The following is a 15,430-nucleotide window of genomic DNA, read 5'->3' as shown; positions in this document are numbered from 1 at the left end:
TCGATTTTCACGTCTGTCTCTGTTGGTTGGTTGTTGTATTGTAGCCTTTCTATTGTTCGGCCTGTAGGTGATCTGAAAAATTCAGAAGCTTGGTTGTTAAAATAAAAGGAAATTTGAAAGGTTTTTAGTTTTAGAGACAGATGTGAACAGAGAAAGGATGATGGTGGTAGTGGAAGGGGGCCATCATGTCACGGATAGTGGTAGTTCAAAAGATTATAAGGCCTTTAAAATGTAGAGAAATGTTGCGGGTGGGGTTGTCCAACCCTTTAATCCTTAGGGTCCCTGCGGAATATTTTAGTAGTAGAAAAAGTTATGGAAAAATACAGCGGATGATGTGTATAGTGCCTTACGGTGAGGCGATGAGATGAATTTTAATGAGGAATTCAGAGGTTATATTACCTCGGTGGAGGTAGGTTTGAAAGCAACTGTCTGTGGATTTCTATGTTTTCGACAATTGCTTTTGCCAGTGTGGCTGCAGTCTGCCTGGCGTGTTACGAGTTGATTTCCGCTTGTAGGTTACCCCTCAGTTGTACTGTCTCCCTACATTCTAGTAGGTAGTGCAGGAGGGACTGTTGTTGTGTAACGTCACAATATTCACAAGGTCTTTCATTGTTTTCTAACATATCCCAATTTGCTTTGTATCCCAGCCTAAGTCTGTGGATGCATACAGCCTGCTCTCTTGGTGTGTGTCTGTCAGTGGGGGAAGGCACTAGATCTGTGGCCCATTTGTACCATGTGGCAGAGGGGGAGTTATTCCCTATCCACTTGTGTAAGTCCTTGATTAGATTTTCTTTGAGCTGTGGCTTTATTTCATTTTTCATTTGTTGTAGTACAGGCTGCATGTGCACCTGTACTCTGTCTATATGTCTGGTACTTTTGGCCAGCTCATCTGCTTTCTCATTCCCAGTTATTCCTATGTGACTGGGAATCCAGTTGAGAGTCATAGGTCTGCCTCTTTCATTGTGCTGCTATAAAAAGGCTTCTATATCAGCTAGTAGAGCCTTGTTTTCTTTGTTCCTTTCTTGTTGCCAGGATTGCATTAAGGATCTTGAGTCAGTATGGATGACTACAGGTCCTTCTTCATTTTCAATGGAAAGTTTTAGTGCTTGTTGTATTGCAACAAGCTCTGTCTGCATAGTGGAGACATTGTTGGATGTTCTTCCGCAGGCTGTGAAGTTGTTGGAGTATACTGCAGCTCCTGTTGTTTGAATTCCAGGATCTACAGTACCATCAGTGTTGTAGGTCTGCGCCCCTGCAGTTTCTGTGCTCCTCATTGCTTCCTAGGCTGCAGTTCTTAGTTCCTCCATTGTGCAGTCTTCCTTTGCTCTAGGAAGCTTTGTGTACCTAAAGGTCGCCACTTCTTTCTTCCAGGGTGGGATGTGCTGTGTGCCCTGCTTTGTGTCTGGGCTTAGTTGCAAAATTTCTTCAGCTATTCCCAGGCTCTTTATGTTATTGCTGTGATCCTTGCCATAGGAGCTTGGGGTCTGGATCTCAGGGCGCTTTGTGAGCTTCTCTCGTACTCTCTTTTTTGTTATTTATTCTCTGTCAGAGAGAAATATTTTTGCTATGGTGGACGCATTTCTCTGTGCAATCCTGTCTTCTAGAGATGGCAGGTTGGTTTCCAGACTCATGTTGCACAGCCTTGTCATAGCTTTTGTTTTGTCTGTTTATTTTTAGTCCCAGCTCGTTTGACTTTTGGTTGATGTCATTTAGTGCCCCTTGCATTCTTACCATTCTGACTGGCGCTCGTGCTATTACACATACATCATCTGCATAGATGAATATCTCTACTCCCTCAGGGAGTTGGAGAGAGGCTATGTTTTCCACGAGGATGTTGAAAAGGAGGGGCTAAGAATTCCTCCCTGTGGAGTTCCATTTTCCAAGTCATGAAAGGCTGATATCACTCCTTGAAATTTGCCTCTGGTTTGTCTTCCTAGCACATAGTTCTTTGTCCATGCTAGTAGATGACCTTTTACTCCTTTTCTGGCCACCGATTGCAGCATTGTTGCTGAGCTGGGTAGCTCGAAGGCTTTCTCAAAGTCTATGAAGACTATAGTTGCCTTCTTCTGGTGTATACAGCTGAGAACATCTGTTATGCATTCAGTGGTTCCAATTCCTTCCTGATATGCATATAGCTATTTATGCAGGGGACCAATTTTGTACTTCATCCTGTTTAGTACCATTTTTTCTCCTGTTTTTTTTCCATGCAGGATAGTAGAGCTATTAGTCTCGGGTTTTTCGGATCCTTTGGCTTTGGGATCGGCTGAGTATCCTGTTTCCTCTATGTCTGGGGTCTTGTGTGCTCAAGGTGTGTCTTCTTCATTAACCTCAGGAATGTGGTTTCTCCTGCTGGACCCATGTGTCTGATCATGGTGTAGGTTATTCTGTCTGCTCCTGGTGCAGTGTTTTTGCCTGTTTTGTACACTGCTCTGAGTTCCTCGATTGTGTATGGGGTGTAAGTGTCATCCTGTAGTTGACAGGCTGTGCTGACCTAGCTGGCGCTAGTTGCTCCTGAAGTATTCTGGTTTCAGGGGAGAGGTTAGCTGAACCTGTCCTGCTTGCAAAGGCTGTTGCAATCCTTTCTGCCTCTTCATGGGGGTGTGGATGAATTGCAGCTGGTGTCTTCTTTTTTCCAGCTACTCTGTTCAGCCATTTCCATAATTTGGAGAGAGAGGTGTAATGTGACAAGTTTGTGCACCATTCCATCCATTTTTATATTCTTATTTCATGAATTCTCTGTTGGACGTCATTTTTAACAGTTTGCAGCAGTTCTCTGTTCTCTATTGTGGCTCTTCTTCTGTAGAGTTTTGTGACCCTGGTTAGCCGTGTTGTGAGTCTTCTTACTTCTGGACAGTAGTACCAGGTGTCCTTGTAGGTGTAGTTCATTTTCCCTGCTTTCAGAGACATTGCTTTGCTTACTGCATTGTGAAATACATCAACTAGGTCCTTTTCTAGTTGATCTATGTCCTCAGGAGGGTTGCAGTTTGCTGCCCACTCTTCGAGGGCTAGTCCTAAGCTGATCCAGTCTGCCAGGTCTTGATTCCATCTTGATGGAGGTGGTGGTATTGGAGGTAATTGTTGCACCTCCAATTCTGTTACTGTAACAAAGTGGTCACTGAACAAGGTTAAGTGCACTCGCCATCTGGTTAGGTGTCTGATTGCAGTTGTGGTAAATGTCAGATCTAGTCTGCCTCCTCTTATGTGTGTAGGGTCCCCTGTGTTTAGTAGGGAGACTCCTTCAAATTCCCCTAGGGCAAAGGCTATGTGCTCTACTGACAGGTTCGTTGTTGATGGGGATGATAATATAAGATGATGTGCATTAAAATCCCCTCATATAATTGTTGGTGAGCCTTCTGTGTGTGCAAAAAGCTGTGTCGGCTGCAGTTCTCCTGGTTCTTCTCTATTCATTTTCTTATTGATATTGTAGAGGTCTATTTTGTGGTTCAACAATGTTACTCTCACCGCTAGCGTCTCTACATTGTTGCCACAGGGAATTGGATTGTGTATCCTTGTTGTTGGTATTGATGTCCTAACCACTGTAGCTAGACCTTTGTCAGTGCCTATCTGTGGGGTGGTGTAGGCATTGTAACCTGTAATTCTAAATTTGATGCCTGTTGTTAGGAATGTCTCTTGCAACAGGATGACATCTATCTCCTCGGTTTTGCTGACTGCAATTAGGGAGAACATTTTAGGCCTCACTCCGGCTGTGGTCCAATTAAGGATCTTCAATCCGAAGTGTAGGTTGAAGAGAACTGTCTGGGATCCCTGGGGGCGAAGGGAGGTGCCTTAACCTCTGTTGATGGAGTGGATGAGTTGAGAGGAACGATGGAGATAGGATCTGAGGAAGTGGATGTGGAAGGAGGACTTGAATGCCTTGGTAAGAAAACTTTTTAAAAGTTCTTCCATGTTGGCTTGAATAGTGCCTGCAATGATCCTCCCTGTCACTGGTCGAGTGACAAGGTCTGTCAACTTTTCTCTAAGGACCGTTGTTTTGATATAAATGGTACTTGGTAGAGGTTTGGGAGCTTGAGCTTGTGCAGTGGAGGTGGGGGCTCTTGTGGAGGACCTAGCTCTTGAAGTTCCTCTTCTGAGCTCATCCTGAGTATAGAATCTTCTTTTTGGTTGAGGTTTAGGAGTTGTTCTATCTCTTGGCTCTTCTCTCTTTTCCTTGGGGAGAGCTGCTATGACCCTAGCAACCATTTCAGAGCATCCCCATGCCATGGCTGTATGCTGCTTCTTGCAGTTTGGGCACCTCGGGCTGGTTAGTATGCCTGCCTTGCACTTATTAATGCACTCCTGTGTGGGGTGCCTTTGACTGCACAGACCACATGTGTCAAACTGTGCTTGACATTGCTCCTTTTGGTGGCCAAATTTCTGGCACTTGTAGCACCTGAGAGGGCCTGGGTAGTATTTCTTTACCCAGAAACTGCTGAAGATCCCTATATTGACCTTTTTTGGGTGTGGCCCTATGAAGGTCATGAGGATGGCCTTGGTTTAGGTGCCCCGCTTCATTTTTCATCTTTTCAGCAGCCGTGATGTTTTTCAAGTCAGTTAGGTAGCTCTCCAACATTTCCATTGGGTAGCCAACTACAACTGCTTTTTTGACTTTCTCTTCTTCCTTCAGCTCCTTCAACTGTATGGCTGATGTTGTTCTCAGTGTGATGAGATCCCATACGTCCTTTGTCGATATGGTCCATTAGCTCTGCTTATTTGGTTTGGCCTGGATCTTCAGATTCTTGAGTTTTTGTTCAAAAGCCGCTATGGCTCTAAAAGCCTCCGAGGAGTTGTTAGCCAACACCCTGAAGTAGTTGGTTTTTCCTTTGCTCTGGTCCTCTGCCTCAGTTGAGGTTGATTCTGAGGGAATTCGTTGGGTGGCATAAGTCATTTTTGTCTGATTTTTCTTTCTGTTGACTTGGTTCCATTCCTAGTTGTCTTCTTCTGTATCCTCTTGGGTCCTTTTTCTGTTTGGTTGGTCCATTACTGGTTCCAATCATGAGTCAGTTTCAATTTCAGCGCCGACCATGGCTTCTAATACTTTTTCTAGCTCGAGAGTCATTATGGGTTCCAAGTCCAAGTCCGGAGAGATGGGGGTGAGGAAAGACAGTGTGCCTGGTTGGGTTATTCAACCCTTTAAGCCCTAAGGCCCCAGACAAAGTTATAGTGTTAAGTAGAAAAATGAATTATAGAATCTGAAAAAGAACTATTATTTAGGGAGGCCCTATCTATCCTATTAGTACCTATGTACTAGCCTGCACAAATTGCAGCTGGGGAGCCTCCTTACTGCTTTCCAAGCACTAAGTTGGCCCAGCAGTCAATTCCTGCAGAAAGGTATATTTAGGATTGGTAAATCAAAACACTGGACAACCTATTATTTTATTGAAACTTTGTGTGAATTTACTCCTGGCTTATTTATGCCAGGTCAAAAGATAACCCTATTTCCTATCTCCTATCACTTGGCTTATATGCGCCAAGACCAGCAGCCCTATGCCACTTGCCACAGACAGTGAGAGTGGGAGATTTTGACCCTTGGGTCCTGTTTCAGCTACAGTTTTAAGACCACAACTGCTACCAGATTTTCCACAGGAGGGTTTGTTAGTAAAAAAGAAAGTTAGGACAGTGGTAAAGAAAGCCTACAAAGTCTTAAGACTTTGTTCTTATACTAAAGGCTGAAGATCAGTCGATTTTTTGGGGGGCAGAGCCCTTAGCAGTAGCAGCAGGTGGCACTGAAGGCACACTACAGCAGCCAACTCGTAGGGGCAGCAGCAAGGCAGCCCCTACAGGCAGGAGTCCTGTCGACAACGATGGCAGTGGCAGCAGCAGTAAGCAGTCTCTGGCAAGCAGAGAAGGAGCAGCAGCAGCAGCAGCAAGCAGGCAGTCCCTCAGGAACAACAGCAGGCAGCAGGATTAGCGAGTCGGCAGCAGATCTGGGAGCAGCAGGCAGGAAGGTCCTCTCACTGTGGGATCAGCAAGAGAACTCCTGTCTCTGTTACCTAATCCCACAAATAAGGAGGGCTGACTGTATTGTAACCACGTGGATTACCAAGTCATGGGACAAAGGTCCTACACAAGTGAGCCTATTCAGGCTTAACCCTGGATAGGTACGCTCCTCGGACACCCTTTTAAGGGTATACTCGGACGCGCGCGACCCCGACGGCAAAAAAAATTCTTGAAAAATCAGTTTTTGCAGTAACCTCCTTTTTTCTTTTGCCAAAAAAAACTTCAATGAATGCTTAAAACAACTGTAAAGATAAATACTACTCATCTGCAGAAAAACTATTTATTATAAATATTTTAAAAAATTAAGTAGAAAAAAAAGACCTTACATAAAAATTCATAAAAAAAAAGTTTATACATATATACACAAATCCTTTTAGGAATTGATTCTTGAATGTTTAGGACACATCTTGATGTATTTTGGATGAAGTCAGACCCATGGAGGTGAAGATCTGAAATGAGAAAAAAAGGGTAACTTTTTTTGGCCAAATAAATTTGTCCAAATTTCATGAATTTTTTTGGGTACCCAAATGAAATAGGAAGTGGCTAATTTTTTTAGGGAATAAACATATGTTATCCTAAAATAGAAATATGTAAAAAAATCTTCATTATTTTGTAAATTACATTTATATCAGGGGCCATATCTAAAGGTCCTTTTTTGAGTACTTAGAAATTTCGTAAAAAAATACATATATTTAATATATAATATGATATTTATGCAGGTAAAAATATACCAAAATATCACAAATTCTATAGGGAACAAGAATATATATAGATAGGGCAACTTACGCTTCGGATATGTCCACAAAATGGCCGCCAACCACACTGACTCAGACTCCCTAATCTGCCACTTGAAATGTAGGAAGGGTATGTCAATTTCAAGGTGTTATTTACTAATCTAATTATTCTTGGATATGCATAAAAATTGTATGGTGGGTTGCTGGGTAATTGTCGATTATTTTACGACTATAAAATTAAAATTCTGACCCAAAAAAATTTTTTTGAAGGGAAATAAAATCGAAAAAAAAAAGAAATGTAAAACAATATAATATTTTAGCTAAAAAAATTTGATGATATTCAATCAAAAAAGAAGTAAACAAAATTTTCCGACAAATAAACATCTAGAGGAATCATTACTCTGTGATAGTTCCTTAGTACGTAGTAATTTTGAAAGAAATGGGAAAAAACGAAAAAGTGGCAATCGCAGGAAAAGCGAACACATACCTATATATACGCCATATCTGGCTAAAAATAAAGATAGGCATGGGTAGCCAGATCATCTAGAAACACTTTCCAACACTATAAAAATACAAGTTTTGCGACACTACTTGCCAATTCCTTACGGTAACATGACTAAGCAAAAAAATGCAAAACAAATAAAAAGGGGAACTCGCGGAAAAATGGCCATTCTTATATACGGCATTTCAGAAAAAAAAAAAAAATTTCAGCCACGTGCTAGGCAAACCATCAAGGCACATTTTCCGACAAATAAACATATAAATGAATCATTACTCTGTGATAGTTCCTTAGTACGTAGTAATTTTGAAGGAAATGGGAAAAAACGAAAAAAAGGAAATCACAGGAAAATCGAACACATACCTATATATACGCCATATCTGGCTAAAAAAATAGATAGGCATGGGTAGCCAGATCATCTAGAAACACTTTCCAACACTATAAAAATATAAGTTTTGCGACACTTCTTGCCAATTCCTTACGGTAACATGACTAAGTAAAAAAATGAAAAACAAATAAAAAGGGGCACTCGCGGAAAAATGGCCAACATTTTATTATACGCATTTCAGAAAAAAAATTTCAGCCACGTGCTAGGCAAACCATCAAGGCACATTTTCCGACAAATAAACATCTAAATGAATCATTACTCTGTGATAGTTCCTTAGTACGTAGTAATTTTGAAGGAAATGGGAAAAAACGAAAAAATGGCAATCACAGGAAAATCGAACACATACCTATATATACGCTATATCTGGCTAAAAAAAAATAGGCATGGGTTGCCAGATCATCTAGAAACACTTTCCAACACTATAAAAATATAAGTTTTGCGACACTACTTGCCAATTCCTTACGGTAACATGACTAAGCAAAAAATGCAAAACAAATAAAAAGGGGCACTCGCGGAAAAATGCCCAACATTCTAATATACGGCATCTCAGATAAAAAAAAGACATGCATGTGTTAGCCCAACCATCAAGGCACACTTTCTAACACATACACATGAAAAAAAAAATCAATAATATACGGCAATTCCTTACTACGAAGTAAATATTTACAAATATTGAAAAAAAAAAAACTGAAATTGGCAACCGCAGTTAAATACCCAATATACCAATAACTACGTCGTATCTGACAAAAACAAAGTCACGCATGGGTAGCCAGATCATCTAGACACACTTTCCAACACTAAAAAAGCAAAAGTTTTACGACACTATTTGGCAATATCTTACGGAAAAATGACTTGGCAAAAAAATGAAAAAAAATGAAAAAGGGGCACTCGCGGTAAAATGCCCAACATTCTAATATACGGCATCTCAGATAAAAAAAAAAGACATGCACGTGTTAGCCCAACCATCAAGGCACACTTTCTAACACATAAACATGAAAAAAAAATCAATAATATACGGCAATTCCTTACTACGAAGTAAATTTTTACAAATATTGAAAAAAAACAGAAATTGGCAACCGCAGTTAAATACCCAATATACCAATAACTACGTCGTATCTGACAAAAACAAAGTCACGCATGGGTAGCCAGATCATCTAGACACACTTTCCAACACTAAAAAAGCAAAAGTTTTACGACACTATTTGGCAATATCTTACGGAAAAATGACTTGGCAAAAAAATGAAAAAAAATGAAAAAGGGGCACTCGCGGTAAAATGGTCCTCGTGGTGATGAACGACATTTTAACTAAAAAAAAAATCATGCACATGGTAGCCAAACAATCCACCAAGACTTTCCACAACTGATAACCTATACAAGTTGCACCATTCTACAACAATTTCATAATACTTAATAACTTTGATAATTATGCAAATTACCTTAAAAGGGTAAACTCGGTCGCGCTCGACCCCGACGCGTCTCAGAAATCGGGGAAGGAGTACAGTTGCAGCAATGCACATCTAGACACTACTAGAGCGTGTAGGCGAGACACCTACTGCAGGTCGATCACCCACAAATTCAGTCACGGGGGTGAGTCACGTGAGAAAAACCTCTTTTTTTTGACGCTCGGGGTCGCGGACGACCCACCGTACCGTTCCAGGGTTAAAACAGGGAGAATGTGATACTACTGAGTCTGTCCAGACTTAACCTATGCCACCTGTTGAGATGCTACCACTAGAAAGGTATTGGGTCCTTTGACTAGCCAGATAGTATTATATAGGATCTCTCTCTGGTTATGGCTCATTTTTCCTTTGCCTAGACATTGAATATTCTGGACGATTCTGTAAACAGTCTCCTTTCTCATCATACACTTGACAACACAAAGATAATTGAACAATTATACTTCACTCAAGGGGTTAACTATTGCATGTATTTGCTCATGTTCAGTTGTTATCATTATTATTATTATTAGTATTATTATTATTATTGGAAAAGCAGGATACTTTAAGGTCAAGGGCCCAACAGGAAAAAATAAGACTAGTGAGGAAAGGAAATAAATAAACTACAAGAGAAGTAATAAACAATTGAAATAAAATATTTTAAGAAAAGTAACAACATTAATATTGTCTTTCATTTATAGACCATAAAAACTTAAAAAAATCAAGAGGAGGAGAAATAAGATAGTGTGGCTGAGTGTACCCTCGTGTACGAAAACTCTACTTTCCACTTAGTAAGGATATAAGAGATCGTTCAACTATGATAAACAGCTCTTTCAGGAGAAGGAAAAACCAAAATCAAGCCATTGTTCTCTATTCCTGAGTAGTGACATAGCCTCTGTACCATGGTCTTTGGGTCAGAGTTGTCTTGCTTAAGGATACACTCAGGCATACTATTCTATGTTTTCTTATTTCCTTTCCTCACTGGGCTATTTTTTCTATTGAAGCCATTGTTCTAATAGCATCCTGCTTTTCAAACAAGTGTTGTAGAATAGCCAGTAATAATAATGATATCTAACCCTCCAGACTCCTTCCAACACAATTATCAGATGAATATGGAAGGATAAAACACAAAGAAAGACTGACTTTCTTATGTCATCACCCACTGTAGTAGGAGGGAATGCCTATCCAGTCCTAAGATAGGACAAAATGCCTACCATGTGGCTCTACCACATGTGAGGCTATCTAACTCTCCATACTCCTTCAAATACCCAAATCAGATGAGTATGATAGGATAAAACACGAAGAAAGCTGACTACCTAGTTGGACAATCTTACATCTAGTCCCACCAGAGGAAAGTGGGAATGCCTATCTTGTCTCTAGATAGGAGTAATTTACATAACATTTAGCTTTACCTAACTCTCTTTTATCCTCCTAATACTTATAAGGTAGTTGGTTGGCCAGAGCACCAACCAACCGTCGAGATACTACCACTAGAGAATTACGGGGCCCTTTGACTGGCCAGACGGTAGTACATTGGATACTTTTCTCTGGTTACAGTTAATTTTCCCTTTGCCTACACTTACACCGAATAGTCTGGCCTATTCTTTACATATTCTCCTCTGTCCTCATACACCTAACAGCACTAAGAATACCAAACAATTCTTCTTCACTCAAAGGGTTAACTACTGCACTGTAATTGTTCAGTGGCCACTTTCCTTTCGGTAAGGGTAGAAGAGACTCTTTAGCTATGCTAACCACCTCTTCTAGGAGGATGACACTCCAAAATCAAACCATTGTTCCCTAGTCTTGGGTAGTGCCATAGCCTCTGTACCATGTTCTTCCACTGTCTTGGGTTAGAGTTTTCTTACTTGAGGGTACACTCGGACACACTATTCTATCTTATTTCTCTTCCTCTTGTTTTGTTAAAGTTTTTATAGTTTATATAGGAAATATTTATTTTAATGTTGTTACTGCTTTTAAAATATTTCATTTTTCTTTGTTTCCTTTCCTCACTGAGCTATATTCCCTCTTGGGGCCCCTGGCCTTATAGCATCATGCTTTTCCAACTAGGGTTGTAGCTTAGCAAGTAATAATAATATTAATAATAATAATAATAATAATAATAATAATAATAATAATAATAATAATGATAATAATAATAATAATAATAAGAAAAAGAAGAAGAAGAAGAAGAACAAGAACAAGAATCTGATGAATATGGAAGGATACACAGAAAAAAGTCTGATTATCCAGTTAGAGTCTACACCTACAATATACAAGACACCCAAATGTAGGAGGGGCGGGGGTAAGCAGATATACTCCTTCATCTAGATAACATCGCCTAAGAAATATCTATCTCCCTCTACTTCAGTGATTCTTAAACTGGGAGGCGTGCCCCCCTAGGGGGGGGGGGTGCCAGGAGCTTTCAAGGGGGGCACAAGTAGTTAAAATAGTAACAATGAAAATAAAAATGTAGTAATTATGATGGCTTTTGTTTTACAATACTACATAAATATGGATAAATCAATCACTAAGGAGGATGAATGATTGTATTAAGAGTAAAAATTATGTTTATTTTTGCAGTAATTTGAATTTTTTCCAGTATTTTCTATCAATGTAATAACTGTAATCTGTATAATGCTAAATTAGTTTGAAAAAAGATTATGATAAAATTTTGTTTCATCATGATATATTTATTTTACCCATTTTCTATGAACAATGTTTATTTTATTGAAATAATACTTTCTACTTTGGCAGAAATTTCAAGGGTGGGGAGGGGGGGGGGGGGGGGCATGGGATCTTTGCTTAATGCAGAAGGGGGCCCAAGGCAAAAAAGTTTAAGAACCACTGCTCTGCTTAGAGGAATAAACTGTAAGTCAGTGTCCATTTATTTTGAAAAGCTTTATTAAAAAATCTGGATTCCTGTATCCATATTTTGAGATGGTTTGCTGAAAGTAATCTAGACCAGGTTAGTAAATCTTAATCATGGTAAAGTTTATGACTCATGATTAGATATATCCTACCTCTTTCCTTCACTGGTGTCCCACGCCCAGTAGAGAGCGGGAATCAACAAATTGAACATAATGGGAAGTTCGTTGAAATAAACTTTATTTTGGTAATAATATTTTTTGTTTCTATACCGTCTTCCTCACTGCTTCGTGTTTTCAAGAGGATAGGGATAATGTTGACTTCAAAACTGAGGAGACAAAAAGAATGGCACTCTAATTACTACTTACCATTAGAGTGCTGATTTCTTTTAAAAGTGCATGCGGTTCTCCAGTTGAAGGAAAGAAAATGGGAAAATATTTAAATTTTAAAATCATATGGATAAAAGTTGATCAAACTGAGCATCTGGAGAAAAGCAATATGAATATCAGGTCAGGTGAGTATAGCAATGAAATTTTATTATCAAAATCTTGTTTTTCATATATATACTGTATTAGTGAATGACGCTTACTGAGTCACTTTTCATTTGATAAAAGTTGACAAATGCCCAATATTCCATTTTTGGGATTACAGTAATATGGTGTGTTTTCTTGAAGAACTTTACAATGGAAGGCTAGATCTTGAAATCCAATGAAAAAAGAAAATGCAAAAAAGATTTTGTTTTCCCTGCTTCTGGGCCAAAGCATCAATAGAAATAATACGCACTCAGTGATCATAAGGGAGACCCACGGATTCCGGCTTTATTGAGTTAGTCACAGCAGTTCTTATGCTGAAATACGCTGAGTAACCCAAGACAAGTTATCAACGAGAACTATACTGATACTAGAAACAAAGCTACTTAGGTGCTTGTTTGCACTTGACTACCAGCTTTTATGCGCCAGTGAATAAGCAGACGGACATACTTTTCTGAATGCTCTTAGCACCAGAAAACTTGTGTATCGTCCTCAACTTTTAGGTTAAAAGTACAGTAGATTAACTTCTGATTTTGTTATGTGTAGTGATAGAATTAAAGCAATAAACGTAACAAATTATTCGTCTTAGGGTACTGTTTACTTTAAGTATTACTAATCACCGTATGATGCCATTTAGTTTAGGTTCTTCATGACAGCATGGGAAGGGTTAACCAAGTCTACATCGTGGTTGTAAATTTTAGCCTAGCATATTGTAGAATTGTTTACTTTTTGTCATACAGCACAAGTACAACTGATGACTTTTTTCACATTAGTTTGATAAGTGTTTAGGTTTAATACCTTATCTCACACCATAATTTTTTTACAAATTTATCTCGCTTTCATATACTTGGTTAGCCTAATCTAAGCATTGATCCTTGGAGTAGGTTTCTAGGCTAAGTAACAGTCTTCTATAGGGTTGTTGTGGCCTATTAGTAACACCCCTGCTTGGTGATCACCAGACTGGGGTTCAAGTCCCTCTCAAAGTTGTTAGTTCCTTTAGTGGCTGCAACCTCACCATCCTTGTGAACTAAGGATGGAAGGTTTAGCAGAACCTATAGGTCTACCTGCTGAATCATCAGCAACCATTGCCTGGGCGCTGATCATATGTATATATGGTCAGTCTCTTGGGAATTTGCCTGCTTGCTAGGACAATGTCACTGTTCCTTGTCTCTCTCATTTATGAGCGGCCTTTAAATCGGCGTACAGTATACACCTTTGCTGCCTATGTTTTGTGAATGCGTGGGATTGTTTAAGTTAAAGTATATTGTTACTTCTTTACCTCTGCTGGTTTAAGGCTTTATACAAGAGCCTTGTGTGGCATGATTGATAGAGACCTTGCTTATCATTGAAAGAGACTGGGGTTTACTCCTATTGGGAAGTAAAACTGCAGTAATTAACCTTTACAGAATACTTGGTAGCTAAAATTTTTTTACATAAAAATTTAGACACACATTCTGGGTCTAGTTGTCTCAACCTCCAGTTAGATTCGACGCAATCCGAAAGCATTCCTACAAAGAAGACTGGGTCTCCATTGATCGTCTAAAACCTGCTTATCTCCTGCCAGATGACCTGCCTACAGTTCGCCTCTCTAGAGTAGGACGCCCTATTTAACATGTACAGTATGTCATTTTTATGGGGGGAACCATGTACCACCCGTGTGTCACACGACATTTCTCTTTTTTGTATATAGTATCCTTTGTATCTTCTCTCTCCCCTCGCACTGACAGCAACTTGTTTTAGCGTGTCTACATATTCCATTGTTAACTGTTAACAGAACCGGTTGCCGGTCTGACAAGAAATAGCATGTCTGTATTTTGTGACCTTCTTACTGGGACCTAGTGTGTATATATATTCGATATGTCGTAATGAAGTTACTCAGTTGCTTTCACCTCCTACTCTTGGCTCGTCACAGTATGATACTTATGAATAGAGGAAGTGAGCTTTCCTTCTTATGAGGATTGTTTTCATTTAGGAATTTTCTATAATGAATAAAGAAAGTGAAATCAATGTCAAGTGTAACTATGTTGACGGCAGTAATCATACAATTCCCAGATGGTGCCATGCCCAGTATCAATGCCTTTTGGGGCAGGACTTTGAACCCTCTTAATTGACTTATCTGCATGCAATGAGATTATTTTGCTAAGAGTATAGAATTATCATTATTAGGCTTGAGAGAGCTCTCTATTTTTTCTCCTTTCTATGTGAGTAAATGTTTGCCTAGTAAGGAACTCTGGGATCGCATATGTCCATCAGCATTGTATTCTGCAGTTGTAGGTTATGGTAAAAGGGTATTGGTTCTCGGTGATGATGTGGCATTAGTTGGCCGACGTTTTCTAGCATAAGAGGTGCTGTGACGTATTCAATAAAGCTTGATTCCGTGGGTCTCTCTCATATTCACTGATTCTGGGCTATGCAGATTGATATACTGGCCCTGAAGCATGGAAGACATTATTTCTTTGATATTTTCTTGTATTGGATTCCCTGTCCAAAAAACCTCCTACAGGAAAGTTCATGGAGACCATACAGTACCTCCCAAGAAATAGGTTTTTCGTATGTCAAAACCCCTTATTCCACTATTGTTTATAATTGAAAGTCTTTGTGGATGAAGGTTTTGTATGTTATGGTGCCTCAGGGTTCTGTTTTTTTTTTTTTTTTTGTTCACAGAGTCTCAGGAAAATTGAAGGACCAGGAGGAGTTGATGCTTCAGAAAGTTGCAGCTAACTCAACTAGTAATGCTCCTCTTCCACCTACGTCTCTGCATTTAGATCTGGTTAATGCTTGGCCAGCATTATATCATCTGCAGATGCTTGATGTTTTCAGAGGTAACGTTCATCCAGTGTACTAGCTTACATCTGCATAAATTTGCAATATCCTGAATACATCAAATTCTCAATTTCTATCCCTTCAGTTTATTTGCCATTTTACTTTTGATATACACATGGATATTTTTTTCTATACCTGATTTTTAAAAGGGATAC

At 39.4% G+C, this 15,430-nt stretch overlaps 1 protein-coding gene and 1 pseudogene across 1 annotated transcript in view; one reads left to right on the top strand and one right to left on the bottom strand.

Moving 5' to 3' along the window:
- The window catches only part of LOC137653847 (uncharacterized), an 829,144-nt gene that overhangs the window by 616,696 nt on the left and 197,018 nt on the right, over positions 1 to 15,430 (top strand). Inside the window, exon 65 of the mRNA XM_068387498.1 lies at positions 15,117 to 15,274. Within this exon, the coding sequence (XP_068243599.1) occupies positions 15,117 to 15,274 (158 nt within the window). The remainder of the gene's footprint in view (positions 1 to 15,116; positions 15,275 to 15,430) is intronic.
- LOC137653398 (uncharacterized) lies at positions 396 to 4,479 on the bottom strand (annotated as a pseudogene).

This window comes from Palaemon carinicauda, chromosome 14 (assembly GCF_036898095.1).
Source record: "Palaemon carinicauda isolate YSFRI2023 chromosome 14, ASM3689809v2, whole genome shotgun sequence".
NCBI lineage: Eukaryota > Metazoa > Arthropoda > Malacostraca > Decapoda > Palaemonidae > Palaemon > Palaemon carinicauda.
Note: the sequence above shows the minus strand (reverse complement) of the source record. Positions and strands in the feature narration are given on the sequence as shown.